We start from the raw sequence: 22383 nt of genomic DNA, 5'->3' as shown, positions 1-22383 counted from the left end.
TGGCAGAATTTGATATTTGATATTATCTGTCAACATTAAAATAATGTTTGTTTATTTTTAAGCAGTTGTTTAGATTTTTATTGATTTAAATTTTTCAGGATCATACAAAACTAGCGGTGTTGGGGGCAGACAATTAATGAGTGACAAACATAACTACTGTAGGACTGCTTCCAGCTGAGCTGTAGAGCTACCATTGGTCTTAGTTCTGCTTGCCTGTAGCTCCCCTTTTCACTTTGTCATTTCCTCTTCCTTTGTTCCCAGTCCCCTGGGGTTTCTGGGAGTTGCAGTCAAACTGGTCAGCAGGATTTTCCGTCAGCCATCATGTGTCCCTTTCTATAAATTTCAGTTATTAAGGATGGAAAAATTTTTTGATTGATTATATTTTTATGAGGTGAAATTGACGTTTATCAGCATTTACTGATAAATAGGGACCTACTTAATTTGTGATTTTTGCGGAAATTGCAAAATCGGGTATTGTCCATGAAATCTGGCATTGTCCACGAAATCCATGAAATGAGGGGGAGAAACCTTACTAAAAATAGTGCTGGCTCCCCAGAGGGAGCCAGCCAGCAGTTGCTATGGCCATTATGGCCTAGCTGCATAGCCTGATGTAGGGGAAGTGGGGAGGGGAGTTGCAGGCATGAAGGGAAGCAGCCAAGATGGCTGTCGCCCCCATTCATTGCTGGTGATTTGGCCTAGATGACTGCCTGTTGTGAGGCCCTACCCCTCTCTGCCAATTAGTGGTGAGGGGCAGGGCCACATGACAGACAGACAGCTCTCTCAAACAATCAGCGGGACCCATAAATAGGGACTTATTTAATTTGTGATTTCACAGATTACAATCAGAGGCATTGGGGGAAGGCGGGGGAAGCCCACTGCGATAGCCTGTAGAAATGGGGGCCAGTGCCGTGATCTGCCCACAAAATTGGCCGCCTGCCTCCTCAATTTGGATAGGTCCCTACCATTAAAAAATGGAATCCTACCAAACCCATGGATAATCTTCTGAGTTGGTAAGCTGAGGCTTTCCAGGTGATATCAATTGCAAAGGAGAATGATGTTGCACAGTTTGGTGAGGTTTTGTAAAAAGATGGAAGGGATTTAGTAGTTGATGAGTAGCAAGGGATAAGATTGGTAAAAGCCAATCCATGAAGGATTTCTGAAAAAGGAAACCATTAACATGTAGTCCCATGACATTCTAAATAATGTAGAATTTTTCTTGTACTCTTACTTTATGCAAGGAGTACTTTTTGACATCTCAAAACTTCTGATTTGCATTTGGTCTGTTTACTTACTGAATACATCTTGTCTGGGCTTGAGACTAATAATTTTCATGATTTTGTGAGAAGCTTCCTGTGGTTGTTCTGAACTGGGGAATCCATAATTGAAAGAAAGGGCTCAGTTCTTTTTGACTATGACTATTTAAACATACAAAATGAATTGGCCTCCCAAGCTTTTTCACTTGAATCCATTCAATTTAAGTAGCCACCTGTAAAAAGTTTGCTTTAAGTGACTCGTGTAGAAACTAGATTTGAAGCTTGTTTTTGAAGCTAGGATAGAATCCATTTTTGAAAGGCAGCATTAGTCTGCCATAATTGAGACCAGGCTTTTTGTCTCTAAAATCCCTTGCTTCATTCACTATATACCTTTCAGCTTTTGGAAGAAATTAAATGAGGAGTATAGATACAACTTCATTCATTACACATTCATTTATCTTCAGTATGTAGTCCAGTTTGTACACTGAATGAGGCAGGGAAAGAAGAATTAAAAAAAAGAGTAAAAAACAGTTATTAAATTAGCTGCTCACATACTGCCACAATGGCTGAGTACAAGGCGAGGGAGAAATTAAAGTTACCTGTATAACCTTAATTCTGGCGTCACTTAACTTCTGAGCGACTGTCTTTGCAATATACAATTTTTAGCATATACTTGGTGTTTTTTTGGTTTTGTTTTTTGTTTTTGGATCGTTTTTGGCTTTTGTTTGTTTTGTTTGATTTGTTTTTTAAACCTAGTTTAATACAAAGGGAAAGAGAAATGCAAATGGTGTAGAATTCTGCTAACATTACCATAGTCTACCATCAAACTTTGGATAGTGAAATCCACAATACAGCCCTCTATCCTGTGAGCTAACAGAATAATTGATAACAGTAGTAGGTTGTCATCTTCCATCTGGACCAAATGCTAGAGAGGGTTGAACACTCTTTCAAAGATATTTACAGTCAGAATCAGGATGTTGAAACTCTGGAGTCTTGGATTCCATTCCAAGTATGGGTGCATAGACTTTCCTGTCCCTATCCTGTTCACCTAATTCTGTACCAGTTGTCTTTTCTGTCTGGCTCCAAACCCTTTTTGTAGCTCCACCTTAGATTTCAGTGTTCCTGCTGCACCCTGCTTCTTCCAGTGATTCTCATTCCCAGTCTCTCCTTCCCAGTCTTTTAATCTAATCTCAGTCTCTTTCGTCACAATTCCACAACTCTCTGTTCCACTGTCCTCTCCCAGCTTCCAGTTGTCCTGCTTAGTCAGGGCCACTCTTTTGCAAATAGCTTTGTCCTAATTTTACTTATGTTATACTCATTCTCTTTACCCCTCCAAGTTCAGCTGCTCTCTTTGCACCTAGTTGGGCTGCTGCTTCTCTCTGTTGGTCAGGTACCAGGGGCTGGAACACAGTACACAGGAAAGAATCCTCCTCTTTAGCTTTGGTACTTAGTGTTGCACCAGCTGGGAGCAGCTACTGCAGGGCAAGTTCTGCTCAGCCCCAGTAGTCCCAAGCCAGAGATCCCCACCGAGATGGAATAGTGTAGTTGTTAAACCCATGAGTCTATTGAGCATCTTTGAAATGAGTTCCCCCCGTCCTATACAATCTTTGTGTGTATAAAAAAGATGGGAAACTATTTGGGCCCAAGGGGCATTTAAGGAGTTTTGGTGAGCTGTTGTGGGCTAGGTCAGCAACCCCCCTGCCATTCCCAATAACAGCTCACCAAAATTCCCTAAATGGCCCTCTAGCCCAAATAATTGCTTACCTCGTGGTTAGGAGAGCCTAACCTTTGTTTCCCCCCTTCTCTCTGCACCCCCAACTCCCTTGCACACAGCCAGGCTGAGCTAGTGATGCACTGTGTTCCCATGTGCTGCCTCAGGCCACATAGATGGAACTGGAATGGCTGCTGCCTGACCCAAGCATGTGCCAGGGACTAGGGATGGAGTGTAGGGGGTGTAGGGAGAAGGGGGATGGGAGCCATGAGTTATCCAGGTCTGGCCGGGCCAGTGCTGTGCTGTATTTTCCCCGCTTATTCCTGAACGCTCTCCCCTGCCCCACGTTCCTAGCAGGTGACTGAGCCGGTGCTGTGCTGTGTTCCTGAGCTGTATTCTGGCATGCCACTTCAGTCTACGTGGATATAGCTGGCACAGGTCCTGCTCAGCCCAGCTGCGTGCTGGGGACTCAGGGTCAGGCAGGAGCTAGGCCAGCTGCTCCAGCTGTGCCTAAGCGCTGTGGCCCAAAGTGCTCAGGAACATAGAGTGGCACTGTGTTAGTGGCACCTGTGCCCCCACCAGGCCCTGGGCCAGCAGAGCTGGGGTGACCCAGGGCTCCTGGCCCTCTTCCCTCGGCCAATGAGGACAGCCTTATTTGAACTTCAGCTCACCAGGGAATGGGCTGTCTGGTCTGCAGATGGCTGCAGGGTGGGAGCTGCGTGCAGACAGACTCTCTGGACCGAAGCCTGGCCAGGAGCTCAGTGCCCCCTGCCTTGGAGTCCACACTGGAGGCTAGGGGGCAAGACACAGTGGGCCAGACCAGGCTGGGGAATGGCTGCAGCATGTGGAAGGGAGAAGGGTGGAAGGTGCCAAAAGCCAGGGCAGCCACAGGCCATATATGATTTTTCTTCAGAGGAGCAGCTGCAGGCCTGATGCAATAATCTGGTGGGCTGGATTTGGCCCACAGGCCATATTTTGCCTACTCGTGGACATATATGAATAAATAAACAAACAACAGTTTTATTAGGAACCTTATTGGTCAATTTGGCTTTTATTCCTGGAACAACAGAAGACAACTCCCTTCCCAAATTTCAAGATGAGTGCAGCATATTTTTCTCTAACCTCATTTGCAAACAAATGAGCCATTTTTCCTGAACAAGTAAAAAAAAAAAAAAAAATCAGCCTGAGGCAAAAACAACTTAAACCTGTTTCACAAAATTTTAAGCAAATGAGCACAGGACCTTTAAGGTGCAAAGTACTGGGCTGTTTGAGCTTGTGCTACTAGCTGAGTCTTGAATATACAGATTAATCTACCACAGGCTGCCTAAAACTGAGCTACTCTAACACTGAACTCTATTCAACTTAGAGGCTTTTCTACAAAAACAGCTTGGATCAGTGTGGCTAAAATTGTTTTTAATCAATATAATTTATTGACAGTTTAATACAGACTCATAAATCATACAAACCAATTGTAACTCCATTATCTTGACTTGAATTAAATACGGTATAAAATGTATTTAATACAATAATTGGGCCTGGGCTATTATACCTACCTTGTATGTGGGTGTTGTAAAATATATTTGGTGCCTGTGAGATAAAGGCAGAAAAAACAGAACTATTGTTTGCTAAACATACTTATTTGCTTTCTAAGAAAAAAGAGGAGCTAGTTGTCCGTATCTTATTATTTTCACACATGGCTTTCATGGTAAATTGACTCCAGCTCCCTATTATTGTAGGTGGATCATCTGATTTAGGCAATTAATTGTTATAGGATAAAGATTTTAAAAAATCTAAGTAAACTCCTTTTGTGTTCTAGGGTACTCCTACCTTAGCTTGTCTGAGGTTCTTCCAGAATCTAAATTAAGCCACAAAGTGACTCTGAAATTCCTCAGGCCAGTACTGTGGGCCACACAACATTTTTAGACAGGAGATTGTTATATTCTGGGGAACAGGTTTACAACCAGCTTCTCATTTGGACCTTTAACAGCCCTTCAAAACACAGTTCTTGAAGAGAATTATTTGCTCAAAGTGTATTTGATAGCATCTCTTAGACCAGTGGTTCTCAACGTTTTTTATACCAGAACTGATTTGTAAATATTGATGGCCAGTCCCAAACCAATAAATGGTTTAAGTAGAAAACACACAAGTATTTTGGCCCCAAAATACTTATTACACACTACATGTTTAAAGCAGTTCAACAGTCTTAATTTTAAAGACATAAATCAGCATCAACAGGAAACCAGTAACAGCAGTATCAACATGTAACCCAGCATTACTCTCAAATGACATTCATTGAGCAATCTGAAAAAATACAGTAAACTCACTTATCAGTGCCTCTCGCACCTGACCCACAGCCCCCAGGTTCCAGCCTCCCAGTGTGTGAAGCAGAGTTGGGGGGGGGAGAGGGGGGCACATAAAATGTAAGAATGTGTGGTAGAAGCCATCTTAAATAAAAAATAAATAAAAAGAAAATGATTGAATGTTGGTTATTGTTGGATTGATTGCAGCATGCTGAAAAAGGGAACCTGCACAATCCTGTTATTTGTGTCATCTTCCTCTTTGAACCCTCTTAACTTTCTGTGGTATGTCATGGACTCCCCCAGGCCTGTATGTATGATGCTGGATATTTTTTTCTTTTTTGAGCAAGGCATTTTATCAGTTGGCCTTGGGTCAAGAATCCAGAATGTTTGGCAATACCAATCCCGGAAATCTATATTGCAGTCTTAACATTTTGTAACTAACTTTTAGGAAAGAAACATGTTTCTCCTTGATAAGGTTTTGCTTCCTCTTCTGTAAATGCACCTCATTTGCATATCTTCCTCTACTCCTGACATGTGACATTTTTAACAATTGTACTTTTTACGTGTCATCTGCATAGCATAAGTTTACATTGGTTTAGAATTTACACATAGATACATAGAATCATAAAAAATTAGGGTTGGAAGAAACCTCCTCAGGAGGTTATCTAGTCCAACCTCCTGCTCAAACCAGGACCATCCCCAACTATATCATTCCAACCGGGGCTTTGTCAAGCTGGGTCTTAAAAACCTCCAAGGATGGGGATTCCACCATCTCTTTAGGTAACCTGTTCCAGTGTTTCACCCCCTTCCTAGTGGAGAACTTTTCATAATATCCAACCTTAAACATCCCTTGCTGTAACTTGAGACCATGGCTCCTTGTTCTGTCATCTGCCACCACTGAGAACAGTTCAGCTCCATCCTCTTTTGAACCTCCCTTCAGGGAGTTGCAGGCTGCTATAAAATACCCTGCTCGGTCTTCTCTTCTGCAGATTAAATAAGCCCAGTTCCCTCAGCCTCTGCTCAGAAATCATGTGCCCCAGCCCCCTACCATTTTTGTTGCCCTCCCCTCCACTGGACTCTCTCCAACTTGTCCACATCCTTTCTGTAGTGGACACAGTACTCTAGGTGTGGCCTCACCATTGCAGAATAGAGGTGTATAATTACTTCCCCTGATTTGCTGGCAATGCTTCTACTAACGCAGCCCAGTATGTTGTTGGCCTTCTTCACAACAAGGGCACACTGTTGGCTCATATTCAGTTTATTGTCAACTGTAACCCCCAGGTCCTTTTTCTGCAGAGCTGCTGCTAATCCAGTTGGTTCTGGGCCTGTAGCGGTGTATGGGATTGCCCTATCCTAAGTGCAGGACTTTGCATTTGTTCTTGTTGAACCTCAGGAGATTTCCTTTGGCCCAAACCTCCCATTTGTCTAGGTCACTCTAAATGCTAACCCTACCTTCCACTGTATCTTCTGCTCCCACGGTTTGGTGTCATCTGAGAACTTGCTGAGGGTGTAATCCATCCCATCTTCCAAAATGTTAGTGAAGATATTGAACAGAACCAGCCCCAGGACCAACTCCAATTGATACCGCCTGCCAGCTAGACATCAAGTCATTGATCACTACCTATTGAGCCCGACAATCCAGCCAGCTTTCTTTCCACCTTACAGTCCATTCACCCAGTCCATGCTTCCCTGACTTGTAAGAATTCCAGGGCTCAGGGCCATGCTGTCCAGTCTGTGGGGTTTCCCATGGGTCTGAAAATTTGGCAGCAAGAGAGCAGTGCCACCACTCCCTCACCACCAACTTTTCAAATGTTTGCAGAGCCTGGCAGGCCAAATGACCCCAGCACCAGGGACTGGATCTGACCTGCAGACTGGGCGTTGATAACCCATCGGTAGGTTATTCAGTACTATATTTCATGCATTAAGATAAGGGAATTCAGGGGTGTGGATCCTTACTGGCTCTAGTAGGTTTTTGGGTATCCCCTGTTGTACCTAGTCTTGGTACTACCCCAAGTATTTGTTTGTTTTCACTATGTTCATTTTCATTGGGCCATGGATCCCACCATATGTTTTTTTGATTCATAAGTATCCTCTGGCAGCACCCTTTTGGACCCATTAGGGGCTGTTTTGTTGAGGGTTCTGTTGTGAAACTTCTGCCAGCAACTTGGTTGCTGATGAGCAGGCCTTCCTAGCTCCTTTGTCAGGCCAGGGTTTTTGTCCTGTGAACACATAGGGTTTCATATGATTGAAGTGTACTACAGATGTCTGTCCACCAGGCCTGCTTGCCAGCTCATATAACACCTCAGACAATTTCCTGATGACTGCATAAGGACCACTGAACTTCTTGCTTTTGGTACTAATCCTACCTCCTGGTTTGGTTCTGTACCTACACATGCCTAGTGTCCTTGAGATACTCTTTTTGCCTTCGTGTAGCTGCAGCCTGATGTCTCTTAATAGTTTGGCTAGCTGAACTTCCATCTTTGTAACGTATTCAGGGGGATTGTTAAATTCTTTTGCTCCAGCGACAACAAACAAGTAGGCAAATTTCCCATGCAAACATGACCATATATGGTGTATATCCCATAGATGACTGCACACTGCTCTGGTAGGCCATCATGACATAAAAGAATATCTCATCCTGCTCCATCTGATTGTCTTTGATCAGGGAGGACAGCATGTCACCTGGAGTACAGTTTATTTGTTCTACTAATCCATCAGATTGGGAGTGACAGTGTGGTTTGGGTTTTGTTGATTTCCAGGTCACATACATGATGAAATAGTTGAGAGTCAAAATTTCTCCCCTGGTCAGTATGTAGGGATCAAGGTACACCATGGCAACACGCATTTTTTCCGACAACCACCTTTGCCACAGTCTGAGCCTTCTGATTAGGGAGAGGGTATGCTTCAGCTCACTTAGAAAAATAGTGAGCCACTACAAAAAATAGTGAGCCACTACTAAAACATACTTGTTTCCCTGTGGTGTAATGGGCAGGGGATCAGGGATATCCATTGCTATTTTTTCCAGGGGTTGTTCAGCCTGCTTGGAGACTATGGGGGCCCTGGGATTAGTCTTCAGTCCTTTCAAGGCAACACACATCTTGCATTATCTGTACCAGTCTTTAACCAGAAATACCGAGACTGGACCTTATGAGAGACCTTCTCTGTCCCCAAATGTCCCTCAGTATTGGAATTATGTAGAGCTGGGAAAGTTTCTGGTATTTCCTTCTTTTGTACCATTACTTGAATAACCTCAGGTGTTTGGGCAGATTTTGGAAGTTTTTGTACCAGTACTCCTTGTGCAATGCTTAGCTCAGGCCATGCTGGCTGGTACCTCTTTAGGTATCGATGATGTTGCCCTTCAGGGAACGTCTCATTATTGATTTTCTTTCACCTTATTAGTTTCTGAATGTCAGCATCTTCCCATTATCTTATACACCAATCTGCCAACCTTCTGGCTTTTCTTTTATTTGAGGTTGGTTCACCCCTGGCTGCCTCCATTGCTAACAGTGGCTGTATCCCCACAGCTTTAGCTTTATGTTCAACTTCTGCTATGTGAGGCCTATGGGACAAGGCATTAGCATTCTGGTGCTGTCTGCCAGGGTGATCCACTATTTGATAGTGAAATTCAGCCAGCTGATCTAGCCAGTTGTTCTTTGGGTTGTTGGAAATTGTGTAATCACTGGCGAGAACTGTGATCTTTTCTTAATGTGAAGTATCTCCACAGGAGGAAGTGTCGAAAATGTTTGGTGAAGATCACCATCACCACAGCAAACAACTAATTTCTTGCACAGGCTAATATCTTTCCAGGCCTCCTTCAACTTGTGACAAAACAGCTCTGATGCCAACATCACTTGCAGCATTTTCCCAAAAGAAGGGTAACCGAGGGTAAGGATATGCTAAGATAGGAGATGACATCAACTGCTGTTTTAGCTCTATTAAGACATCTTGACATTCCCTGGTTCAGATGGACTTCACCATATTGGAGAGCTTATGTAAGGTGCTTTCAATGGTAGAAAAATCTGCCACAAACCTTCTGTAATAGAAGGCTAAACCCAGGAAGCTGCTCAGTTCTGTTACATGTTGAGGTACTTGCCAAGGCTTAACAGCCCCCACCTTCTCTGCATCTGGGCCTATCGTCTCCATGGAGATCACTTCCGAAAAAGTTAACTTCCCTGCAGAAAAGCTGACATTTGTCAGGTTTAATTTTTAGTTGGCTTCTTTAGCCTCTTAAATGCTGCTTTCAGTTTCTTCAAGTGCTCTTGAAAGGTTCAGCCTATCATAGTAATATCATCCAGGTACACCAGGCAAGATGTCCCTTGTAAATCCACTAACATGATATCCATCAGTCTCTGAAATGTAGTAGGAGCATTACATAAACCGAACAGCATAAAGTTAAACTCAAAAAATCCCTTCTTAGTGCAGAAAGGTGTCTTAACTCTGTTTTCTGGGTGCGCTTCCACTAGCCAGATTAAGGGTGGAGAACTGTCAAACTTTGGCCAGGAGGTCTAGTGTGTCATCAATTTGAGGTGAGGGGTAGATATCCTTAAGAATAACATCATTCAGTCTACAATAATCCACACAGATCCACACATCTCCCCCTTTCTTCTGCATGGACACCACAGGAACATTCCCTGGGCTGACCAGGGGGCTTGATGATGCCTCTCCTCTCCATCTCTTGCAGGTGCTGATCAAATGAAATGGATGGGTACTCTTTGAGGCCCCTATGTGATGGGTTTGGCATTGCAAGTATTAATTTGGTGCTTTGTTAGGCCTGTATGCCCTAGGTTGTAGTCTTCAAGGATGAGTATATTTGCATATTCCAACAGGACTTCTTGCACTGCCCTTGCTTACTCCATTCCAATTTTCCTGCATTGTATTGAAGGTTATTGCCTGGTTCTCTAAGGCCGCAATTCCCAACCCTGGGTCACGACCCAAAGGAGGGTTGCAGGGGCAATGCCAGCGGCACCATACAGAAAAGAGGAGCCGTGCCGCATGCCAGGAGCTCCCCTTCACCTGGGCCGCCTCCACTGCACTCTGCTCCTAGCAGCGGGGTGCAGAAAAAAAAAGGTTGGGAACCACTGCTCTAAGGTTTTGGCTTTTGTCTGTGCTCATTACGCTTACAGCAACCAACCTTTCTGATCCAGCATCCTGCTACTGGACAGCCACATCTGTCTCAGAAGTCCCAAATGCCATTCCCTGTTATGCAGCCTGTGGTTCTGTTGATGTCTTCGCATCATGCACTGGAATTTCACCCTTGTGGCTCTTACCCATTGCAGTTCCCACTAGGAATCCCAATTCATCAGTGAACTTAAGTTCAAATAAGCCCACTTTTTCTTCATGAAACTACCTCTTCAGTTTGCCAGTGATCATCATCTCACCTCTGGAGGTATTATTAGATTATTCACCACTGCCCCTTCACATGTCCCCCCTTGGCCATCTGTGATATACAGGGGGAAACACCTTCCCAGAAAGGAACATGAACAAACTGCAAAATGCATAGTGACCTAATGGTTTTTTAGGAAGTTGGTACCTAACAAAGCATCTTGATTGGCATCTTTTGTTATGAGGATTTTAGATGGCAGCTGTAGGCCTTGCAAGTTGATGGTTTTACTCCACTCTTCCAGATCTGGAAGTGCTTTTCCATTGGATGCCTTGATCATAAGCCTACAGGGTTGAAAACTTCTTTCAGTCTCTGGTGTAGCCCACACCTGACTATGTACAAGGGGATACCTGAGCACCTGAATCTAGGAGGAACTGTCAAGGAACTTCTTCTAACTCTCCAGGTAGTATCCCAACCCTGTGACACCAACAAGCACCACCTCATTTTGTGGGCCTTTGTATCTGCTAGCAGTGAATAAGCCCCTTTCCACTGTCTACCTAAGTTTCCCTGCCCGGAACGTCACCTTTCCTGGACATTCCCCCCCAGAAGCAATCATGGCTGCCACAATGCCAGCATCCATCAGCATTCTCCTAACAGCACCCCAGCCATTGGCAACGTGTAGGAGGGGCATGGGGGGGGGGCTCCCCAGTTGCTGGCTGGCTGCACCAGTCATGCCCTGCTGGTGCCCCCCCTCCAGACTCAGGAGGCACCGATTGCCTACGACCCTAGCCACTGTGGTCCAGGAGGATCTCCCCTTGCATGTCTGCTCTGGGACTGGGTTTCCATACTCTTCAGCTTGTCCAGTTCACTTTGGATGTCTGTTAATGTCTCCATCACTGTTCGCAAACCTGGCAACTAGGATTGGGATGTGTGCTCCTAACTTCTCCCTAGCATGTGCGTTCACCCATGCCTCAGCACCTTGGATATCTAGGACCTCCAGTTTTCTCACCACTTCCATCTCAGTTGCTAGCCTTATGTCATCATCTAGTTTATGGGGTTCCCCAACCAAAGCAGGACCTACTTCTCCACACTGAAGGCATTGCTGACAAATTGGTAATGGGCCAGCAGGTCCTGTAACTCAGGACTGACTTGTGGGAAGGTCTTTATAACTAATTATCTTAGGGAAATGTCAAACTCTGCTGAAGCTTTCTTATGATTAAAGAAAGTGGTTTTCCAAAGAATTCCTGAGGGCTCCTGGCAGGTGCTTGTAATCCTGTTTGGCTTCACTACTGAGCCCATGGTAGACCTCCCTGGCCTTTCCTGTGAGCAACAGGCTCAGGAATTGTAGCTTAGTATCCTCATTCCACTCATTTAACTCACTTGCCATTTCAGATTATTCATGCTAGTTGCCCCATTTTGTTGCTCTCCACCAAGGGGTGCTGGATTGAATATAGGCCTTGAGACACTAGATGGGGTGTGTGTGTGTAACCCCTTTCCACTAGGGGTTACCCTGGGGGCAGGCAAAATATGGCCTGTGGGCTGGATCTGGCCCACCAGGCCATTCTATCTGTCCCATTGGGCCCCTAAAAATTTTAGTAAATTAATATTTATTTGCTCCTGGCTTCCTGTCAAAGATGACAGGAGCCAGGGGCAGTAGGACCCAGGTGGAGCCGGCAGGACCAAGCAGCCCAGCCCTGCTCCACTCCTAGCCATTTCCCTGCATTCCTGCCCCTGCACTGCTCTAGCACCACGTGGCTCCCGGCTGCATTGTGGGACTAGGAAGCACAGAGCCATGCCAGTACCCACTCTTGTGTGCGTGTGTGTGGGGGGGAGGGGGGAGTGTGAGTCCCACATGCACACCCTATCATACACATGCACCCACACCCCCGCTCACTGCTATACACACAGATCCCCCACACTCTCACCCCCTCACAGACCCCGTGCCACTCGCACCCCATACATCATACACACCCACATGCTTCCTCACCCCACCCCACCCTATCTACCTCCCCACACACCCTCAACCCCCCACAAACCTATACCCCTTCCCACCCTCCTACAATATGCAAGAGTAAGACTCCATTTTAAGTGATTATATACAATCGCCTCTGTGTACACTACACAAATGAATGTTGTAGATGTTCACTTTTTAGAATATAATTTGGTAATTTTCTGGTTCCGAAATGGCCAAACCCCTTGCTGAAAGGAGTACTTCGACGACTTGCCAAAACTCAGTAAGTGGCCCTCTGCCCAAAATAATTGTTCAGTCATGGGTTACCCGCTTTGCACTAGGGGTTACTCCCTCCTCCATGGTACTCATATTTTTCCTGATCAAATACCCATACAAGAAACAAAATCTATACACTCACTGCAGCAGTTTGCTGTGTGCCTTATGGTCTGCGACCACCAATCCCCATTTGCTTCACTTGTGGGATAGCCCCCTTCAGAATCCCACCACTACCACCAATTTTTGCCCACCCTGCAGCTCAGAAACTGGCACATGAAGCAAGGGTGAGTTCTCTCTTTTACACAGACAATCATAGGGGTTGGGGTCACAAGCCAAAGAGAGGGAACAGGTAGAAGGTAAAGAAATATTAACATTGGTAATGGACACTTAGTATCTTAATTTCTCCCCCACACCCCCGGAGGTGCCCCCAAACAAGCCTCGAGTACCTAGAGTGCTCAAACAGCAGCCTGCAGCTGCCCTCTGTGCAAGTCCAGCTCCTTCAGTTCACAGTCCTGGCTGAAAGAGCCAGTGAGATCTCCAGCTCCGCTGTGCACTCTTCTGTCAGGGTGACCGGCTTCCATGTACAAGATGCTCGCTGTCCCCCTTACTCCATCCTCAAGCTTCCTCTTCCTTTTTGCCTTGCCCCCCAGCCCCTGGGGGTTTGTAGGAGTTGTAGTCCATATTAACAGTCAGTGCAGCTCTGCAGACGGCCCCCTGATTCCTCCTGCTGTTCCATGTTTCATTCATATTACAAATGTTTAATTTTATATCGTACCATTACGCAAGGGAGGAGGCTGGCAACTTGCAGTACACATGCCAGAAGTGGCATGGGCAGCTTCTGTTTGTAGCATGAGGCAGATCTGGGAGGGGTTAAGTACCACAACAGCATATGGGGCAGGAAGTAGAAAATACAGCAGCATATTGGGCAGGGGGAAGGGAATGGTAGTGCCACTCAGGGAGGGTGTGGGGCTAATATGTGCCATGACTGCTAGAAAGATTGGTTTTCACTGATACAAGGAGACAGCTGTGGTTCTAATGGTGAAGTACTGCATTTGGAATCCGTTTGATTCCTGAGTGTCAGACTGTGAGACCCTGGCAAGCCTTGTTTTCCCAATTGTGATGTGAGGGAGATAATATTTAACCTGTTTTTATGAAATTATTTGACACTGATAAATGAAAAGTTTTTGTTATAAATGGTATTTGTTACGATGGAATGAGAAACTTGTAGATATAAAATCTTTTGATGTTATTTGCAAGTCACGGAGGTATTACAACTACTTCCTGAATAGTTTTTTTTGTTTCCTTAAAATTTTTCTTCCAGGTGTCATTTTCAGTTGAACATTTCACAGTAGTTTAAGACAGGAAGAGGGCTGTGTTGCTGTGTAGCAGCTGTTCTGCTGGTTAAGTGATTCTTGCTCAGTTTCTAAAGGATTTGAAGGAAGAAGAGTTGAATATTAGGAGCTGTCAAAATGTCTTTGCATAAATTAAGATCAGACCTGGACACAGTTTGAAATAGCTTAATCCATTTTAGCCAACGTCATTTCCTTCATTGGCCAAATCCATCCGCATTCGTGGCCTTACAACTTCACAAGCAAGAGAGAATTCAAACTGTGCAGCTGAAACTCTAAGATGAATTGTTAGGTTAAGAAGAAAGGGAGGGGAGCCTGAAGTTTAAATATTTAAACACTGAAGCATCTTTCCTAGAAGGGATCCTCCTCCTTCCTTCAACATGTCATGTCTTAAAAGTAGAAAAGGTGGTTATAGGATGAATTTTTGTCATGAAGCGGGGGAAAAGATATTTTCTTTTCTAGGAAGAGTTTGCATCTTCTTAAAATTGCTGTGAATTTATCTGCATCTAAATTGGGTTCTGCCCTGTTGGCTATTTGATAGCATAGTGCTGGTGTCGGTCTTTATCGGTTTTATGGTGCTGTTTGATGGATTAACTTTTGTATGAGAGTGAAAGCTGAGGCTGGGTTGCTCACTCGCCTCCCCCGCCGAAGTACAGCATGTCCTAATCAAATTCCATCTCAAGTAATTACAGTTTGTATTTCTAAACTTCCTCCCAGTTTCTAGTCTAGATTAAGTGCTAAATTTAGGATTCCTGTCCTAAATTATTGCGTAGAGTTAAAGACTTACCATCTTCTATTCTGGAGAGTTCTGTCTTGCCAAGGAGAGCAAAAGTATGTTGGCATTTTTGGGTGGAAAGGTCCATCTAAATGAAAGTATTTTGTTGTTTCCATTGTTATTCGAGCCTTTAGTTTTATGCTGCCTCATGTCCCAAAATCCTAAAGTGTTTTATAATTACATATGCAGGAAGCTTTTTGTCCACTATTTAATGTGAATGTTATTGGTAAAAGGCTGCAAATGAGTATCAGCGATATACAGAAAGTATCCAGAGCTTCCTTCTTCCCCTAACTTAACCAATTTAGACGCTCATGTTTACCTGTTCTGTTCCGGGTCTCCTTTGAGGCTGCCAACAAGGTGGCCAGATGTTATTTAGGTATTTTTGTCTGATGTTGGACATCTGCCTGCTAAAAGCTCAACTGCCAGGCCACTGAACAGCCTTGCAAGAGACTTACTTCAGCGTTACTGTCCTGGGATCACAATGATACTAATACCCCTGTGGATGTTTAAGGGGATGTAACAGATATCCGCTCTGGTCCGATCTAAATGTGGCCCGCACACCTGTTCCTGGGGCAACCGCCTGTCTTCTCTCCTGCCATGCCTTGCTGTTAATTGGTTAATTGATGTTAATTAGCAGGAGACTGCCCTTTTTACTGTCCCGATGCCAGGGGGCACTATCTGCAGCTCTGTTTCCTCCCCTACACCACAGCCCATGCCTTGCCGATGGAATTTACTCCGTTTGGTCTGGGCCTTGTTATAATCTGGCCCCCTTTTTCCCTCTCTAGGCCCTGCATGACCCTGTCTTGCTCTGCCCCCTCTCCTGGGGCTTCCCAGAGTGCCACCCTTTCTGGGGCTGGGGTCAGTGCACCCCGAATGCTGTGCCCTTGCTGGCACTGGGGTCCCCACACAGCTGTGTGCCCCCTATGAGGCCTCCTCCAACCCCTAATAGCCTCGCCCAAACCACTGGTATTTAAGCAGCAACAAAAACACAAGCCCCTGGGCTGTAATAAATTAAAGCCACCCGGCTAAAACATAATTCCTCAAAACCTCCATGGATGCTCCATCCTTTACCTGGCTCAGGCTGTACCTGCGGTCAGGCCTCTCCTCTCAACTTTGCTCAGGAAGAACGCCTTCCTCCCTGGCTGCTGGCAGGGAACTGCCAGCGTGGCCTCAGCCCCTGGGTTTTATATGGGAGCCAGGCCCTGCCCCTTCTGGTCAGCTGGCCTCTGGTTGCCCTGGCAACCAACAGCTGTGCTCATTACTCCCTACTAGGACTCTTCCCCTAGCAGTTTTCACCCTTAATAGGAGCAGGGCACCTAAGAGCTCTGCAACAGAGGTCCATGAAAGATGCTTTTGATTGATCAGAGTCATGTGAATACCTACACTTACAATTCAAAGGAGTCTGCACCTCCATTCGAAATTTCCAAAGAGGTCCACACCTCCATTCAGAATTTATTAGGGTCCACAGATGAAAAAAAGTTTGAAAACCACTGCCCTAAAGAAAAGATGCTGGGTATGCGTTCCCTTAAACTCTTGAGCAATTCTTTCACCTATTACAGCTCTGATGTACATCTCAGTTTATTTTTTTGTATACACATATCATTTATTTGGAAAGATAATTTGATGTATAGGTTAACAAGTTGAATATTAGTGCATGCAGCGCAGCCTAATGATTGAATATATAACTATCACTTTACCAAGGTATTTGGCAATGCTGGACACTAACTTGACTACTAATGGCTGCATCTTGGGACCAGCGCTAAATCTTATTTTTCAAAATGGCAGAATCTGACTCTCCTGTTTACCTTAATGGAGCTGCCTCTCTGTGCAGCACTCTGTTGCTGGGAGACTGCAGCTAATTTTTATGGCGCACGTCAGTAGCGGTGACTCAAATTATACATTTCATCGAGTGCCTCTCTCCTCTTTGTTTTTAAACTGTCTCCTCTGAGGGAAGAGAAAATGATTTTTGTTCTGGGGAGAAGAGTGTCCAGACCAGAGAAGATGCTTGAATCCAAAACAAAGGCCAGATTATCCTTGTGGTCGCATCACTGTAATTCCAGTGTCACCCAATGGGAGCCAGTGGCCTGACTTGAATTTATACCAGTGTAATAAAAACTGGTCCAGATATTTAGGGGAATGCTGGAGGTGGTATACAGTCTCCTTCAAACTGCTGTTTCCTTTTTTGTAAACTCTCGCAGCCAAAAACTGCTGAGTCCAGTATGATTTCATTTTAAAGAGAAATGACTAAATGGATTCAGAGAGTTCTTTAATTGGAAATATGCATTATTTTAGTGCCCAGTGTAAACATATAATGGCTATTGTGAGGCTCCGGTTAACAGACTTGCACAACTTCTTTGTGTCCCAGTATACAATGTAAGTGTCCTTTCCTTTCCTTTTTTATGTCCTTGTGACAAGGTATTTAATGGAATTTGCTGATTTGTTGAATCTAACAGGCTGCATCGTGAGCACTGCTGCTGCAGTCTCAAACTTGCAACCTCTGGGCTGTCAGCTGTGCATCATGAAGGGTGAAAAGTGGGTGGAGGTTGTGTGTGGAAAAGTGTGACCAACCAGGAATCTGAATGTTGAATCACTCTGACAAAATGAGTGCTTCTTACTTGCCAAATTGAGGTTCTTCTTCAGGTTGAAGGGGATGTTTGACTTCTCCTGGGTATTCACATCCTGCTTGGGTATTTTGGCAGTCGCTGTTTTTTAATCTTGCTTGAGAAAGTGCTGTAAAATAATTTGCGTGCATGTCTGAAGCCTGCTTGCTTAAACACGCCAGTCATGTCAGCTGCAATGCGGCAGTGCTTGGTGCTAATGAGGTGAGCTGCCAGAACAGCCTTCCCCTTGTGTTCATTTTCTCTCCAGTTGTGGGAGAGTGGATTGGGAAAAAGGATGTGCGTTGGAAATAGCTCTTTCTGCCCTTTCCATATATCTATGGAGGTAGAGAGGGCAGATTTCTCTATAAAAGGCAAGCTCTGAAATGTATCTTGGGTGGGAGGAAACAGGAAGGGCAGCAGAGAGAACCTGTCTCCAGCTAAAAACATTAATTGTAGTGCTCATTGAATGCAAAATTAAAACACATACAGCTGCTGACTCTACCTATTGCACACCAGAGAATTGAGTAAATCAGAACTCTTATTCAGAAAGCAAATAAGCTTATTGATATGGAAAATGTTAGTTAATACACCTTGGCAAGACCCAAATTGTTCCAGTTGGCTTCCACCAGGCACAGAAATTTAAATTTGCTGTCACTGTTTTGCACATCTTCCTTTCCTTCCTTTAACTCCTAGTCTGCTGATGGCAGTTGAGATCCTCTAAATTGTATCATGGTGTGATGTTTATGCTTCTACAAGTTTTTGCTTCAGTCTGACAAAGTGGATAAAGTGAACACTAAAAATATCTCTTAACTCCCTCCGGCCCTCCTCTGCCCAGCCTTCCTCATGAGATTTGACACTTTCCAAAAGCAGCCATGTCACTCTTTCTTTCCTGCAACTTGTTTGTACTCCTGAATTTCCACCCATCCCTTCAGATATGCGTGCTATTCAATTCTTAGAGATTGTGAAGTACCAATTTATATTTATCCATTATCCTGGGAAATAGTTTGGAATTGTTTACTACAGATTATTTTCTATCTAATTCTAGCTTTAAATATATTAAGAGGCAAGAGCAGGATTTTTTTTCTATCTTACTTGCAAAATGGTGCAATTCACCAGGTGCATTTTTGGGGGTAGGGTTCTATTTAAACAAAGTATTGTTCTTTATCATAGTAGACAAGATGGATCAGCAGTATCATCTCACTTATTAATGATTGCTGAGCTTCTCTCCCTCTTTGTTTTGAGTCTTTGGAGTTCATAAGAATGGCTTTTCTCTCCTTCTGTTTTGCAGGTCTCCGGGTAAATGGGGAGCTTGTTACTGCTTACCCACAGGTAGTGGTGGTACGTGTGCCAACACCCTGGGTCCAGAGCGACAGTGACATCACAGTTCTCCGTCACCTGGAGAAGATGGGTTGTCGGTTGATGAATCGGCCCCAAGCCATCCTCAACTGTGTCAACAAATTCTGGACCTTCCAGGAGCTGGCTGGTCATGGTGTGCCTCTCCCAGACACTTTCTCGTATGGTAAGCCCACAAAGTCAAATAGACAACATGGTGTCCAGAAATAGTAGTTAGACCAAGTGGGATGTCAGGTAAATTTTGGAAGTCTTTAGGTCTGGATTGCATGGCACAGCTGCCTGAGAGAAATATGTAGTGACTAGAGCAGGAGATTGGGAATGAGGACTCCTGGGCCACATCCAGACAAGTATGGCCATGTGGTATGTGGCGCCACAAACACATCTGCAGCACCACGCCCCACACATTCAGGCATTCCCTGTGCTGCTACCTTTCAGTGCAGGGGTTGTTTTTGACTCCCGGGATCAATAAAAACCACGCAGAAAAAAAGCGGGGTGATGTGCACCATCCAAAACCGGAGCCTGGCCTGCCAGAGCCATGCTTCCAGCTGCAGAAGCAATGTAGCCACTGCTCCCCAAGACTCCAGGACCCCAGGTAAGGCTACTAGAGCCAGCACAGTTGCTGGCCCCAGCCTCTCTTACCCCACCTGGGGTAACCTGTCATGCATCAGAGGGTGCATGGCACGCAGATTCCCTGGGGACAAGTAGCAGCAGTACAAGGTGTGCTGCTGCTTCTTGTCCCTGGGGAAACAAGCATCTGCACTTGTGCAGACGCAGCCCTGGAGTCTGTTTCTAGCTTTGCCACTGATTTGCTATAACACAATGGACAAGTCCCTTAAATCAGTGGTTGATGATCTAAGACCCACTGGTCAGATCAAGCCCAAGTGATGTCATCTGGCCTGCAAAACTAAGGAAGTTGATCATAATTCTACAGCAGAAGATGTCTGCAGCTGTTTTGGGAAAGTGGTGTCAGCTAGAGGAGCAGCAGCTCCTAAATGGTTGCTGACCTTTGACTTAAATTGTGAATCAGTACACCCCCAGACATGCACCACTTGTCTGAGTTGGGGGTCTAATAAAGTGAGATAAGTAAAGGTCTTGGAGCTCCTTGGATTAAAAGAGAATTGTGCCTTGCTTTTGCACAGTACATAGATTGTTTGGTTGGTTAGTTGAATTAGGTTTATATTTTGTCCTTACTAAGAAAGACTCAGTGTGGTTTATACCAATTTATAAAAGCAGAGTGAAATATTTAAATACAGTAGTATAACAAGTTCCCTCCCCACAAATACTCTCAAATGCAAAATAATTCACTGACTCCACCTCACCTGCCAGCTCACCCGTTTCTCCCCTGGTGGAGTGTTTTTTCTCTTCCTGCCTTCTTCCCCCAACCCAGACTTGCTTTTTATTCCCCATTCACTACACCCATAAATGATAACATTTCTCTTCCCTAATTCCCTCCCATTCCTGTCCACTCCCTTACCTCTCGCTGGGGGGTGTTGTCTACTGCCCGCTTTAAGCATCCCTCTGTAGCCCATACTTTGCTCCCACAGGGAGGCTGCAGTTGCCCTATCACACCCATGTTTAATCTGTAGAATTAGACTCCATAACATATTGCTGAAGTCAAGAATCTAATAGTATTTTGAAAAAAAAGATAGACATTGATATGAATGAGAGCACCTACAGCTATGTTCCATAGACTAAAAATGTTTAAAACTCTTGTGCTTAATCACCATCAGTTGCCTGGGGATAGGAAAGGAGCTTTTTCCTTCTGGGAGAATTATTCAGTAACTGAATTTCTTACACTTTCCTCTGAAGTATCTGGGACTGGTTGTTGTGAAAATCAGGTTACTGTATCAGATGGACCACTAATCTGATCTGGCATGGCAATTCCTGTGTCCTTAACTATAGTGTATTCAAGAATGAAAGATATCTCTCCAGCTTTCCTTTTCTGCCACAGAAAAATGGCAGAGTTTTTGCTTCTGTGTGAAGATGGCTTTGTTAAAGGATCGGTTATTCAAAGCCTGCATGGCAGGAAAAACATCCCTTGAGTCGAGACTTACCCATGTTTTGTCACCTAATATGGAAACAAAACCCATTCACTTGAAAAATGACTTTTTCACATTAGAGAACCAGCTGCTTCAGCCTTTGGAGAAGTGAAGGGGTTTGTTTCTTTGGTAAAGAGAGATCCGAAGAATGATGGGATAACCAACAACTATCTCCCACCCTACACAACTCTCCCTACACTTTCTATTAGTGTCCGTCTCGGGTATTGGACTCTAGGCCCTTTCTTGTTAGGTGACTGGTAGCTGGTGGCTTTTCCAAGAAAAGCAGGATATGCGAAGCTGCATATATTCTATTGCAAGCAGTGAAATCCTAGGCAGGGTAGGGTGCTGCTTACTTTCTGGCTCTCATTTTCTGCTGTACTGCATGCACCCTCAGGGCCAGATGAGGAGACAGGAGAGCCCCTCTATTATTTTTGTTACTCATGTTGTGGTCAGCCTTCTAAACAATGGATGAGCTGGGCTGAGGAAACCTTTATAATGCCAGGCAGAATCCAGGTCTGTGTTGCTGCTTTCAACCTGGAAGGGCAGGTGGAGTGTGCACTCTGCTGGGTCCAGAATCTTTTCTTGCCTTCCTGCTAGTAGTTTGGATGGAACTGTGACTAGTGCAACTCCCTGTTGCTTTACTTCCAAGCAGATGGGATGGGAGGAGTTAGGGGCAGGTGGAAACTGGTCAACAGGAGGGAATAGAAAATATGAAAGAATTTATAAAGTTGGAGCGTTCCAATTTTGGGAGTGGAATTGAGTCTCATCGGTAGCAATTGAGAGTTCCAAGGCGGACTGTGGCATATTATGGAGGGAAAGTGAGAGAGGATAATAATACTAGGGGTGCACTGATAAAGATTTTTTGGGCCGATACCGATGGTCAGTTATTAATGAGCCATATCGGCTGATACTGATCCAATTGCTGATATGTAGCCTGGCAGCTTGGAGAGCAGCATCTGGCTGGTAAGTCTTTTGAGGTGGAGAGTGGGAGGGAAGGGGTATGTGGGGGAGCAGATCAAGGCCCCTGCAGTGAGGGAGGCAGTGGGGCAGGGGTAGCTGCTGTGCCAGCGGGGTGAGGTGCTGGACAGAGCTGTGAGCAGCTCATCTGGGGGGGGAGGCGGGGGGTGTTCCCACCACTGTGTGGGGGAATAGGGGGTGTGTGCTCCTGGGATTTGTGCATGGGGCAAGGGTGGGCTGCCACTGCTGGCTGGGGCTGGGGCTGGAGCCAGGGGCGGTGCTGGGCTTTTGGGAGCTGGGCTGGGGCTGTGCTTGGAGCAGGTGGCAGCAGCACTAGGAAGGGGGCTATGAGGTAGGCTACAGCCACCCCAAAATTTGCCATAGCCCCCCTGTAGTCCCCTCTGCCAGCACCACTGTAGTCTGCTCTGAGCGCAGCCTCGGCCCAGCTGCCCCTCTGGGAAAAGCCCGACCTGAACCCCGGCCCCAGCTTGCAGCGGCA

At 45.1% G+C, this 22383-nt stretch overlaps 1 protein-coding gene across 5 annotated transcripts in view; it reads left to right on the top strand.

Moving 5' to 3' along the window:
• Positions 1 to 22383, top strand: part of RIMKLB (ribosomal modification protein rimK like family member B) — an 84038-nt gene that overhangs the window by 41066 nt on the left and 20589 nt on the right. For all 5 annotated transcript variants that reach the window (XR_009461906.1, XM_059726768.1, XM_059726769.1 and 2 more), the window contains exon 4: positions 18824 to 19054. Coding sequence is in view for 4 of the 5 variants with exons in the window: in XM_059726768.1 (XP_059582751.1) it covers positions 18824 to 19054 (231 nt within the window). In the remaining variant the exon portion in view is untranslated. The remainder of the gene's footprint in view (positions 1 to 18823; positions 19055 to 22383) is intronic.

This window comes from Alligator mississippiensis, chromosome 4 (assembly GCF_030867095.1).
Source record: "Alligator mississippiensis isolate rAllMis1 chromosome 4, rAllMis1, whole genome shotgun sequence".
NCBI classification, from domain to species: Eukaryota; Metazoa; Chordata; order Crocodylia; family Alligatoridae; genus Alligator; species Alligator mississippiensis.
The sequence above is the reverse complement of the archived record's forward strand: the minus strand, read 5'-3'. Positions and strand labels throughout refer to the sequence as shown.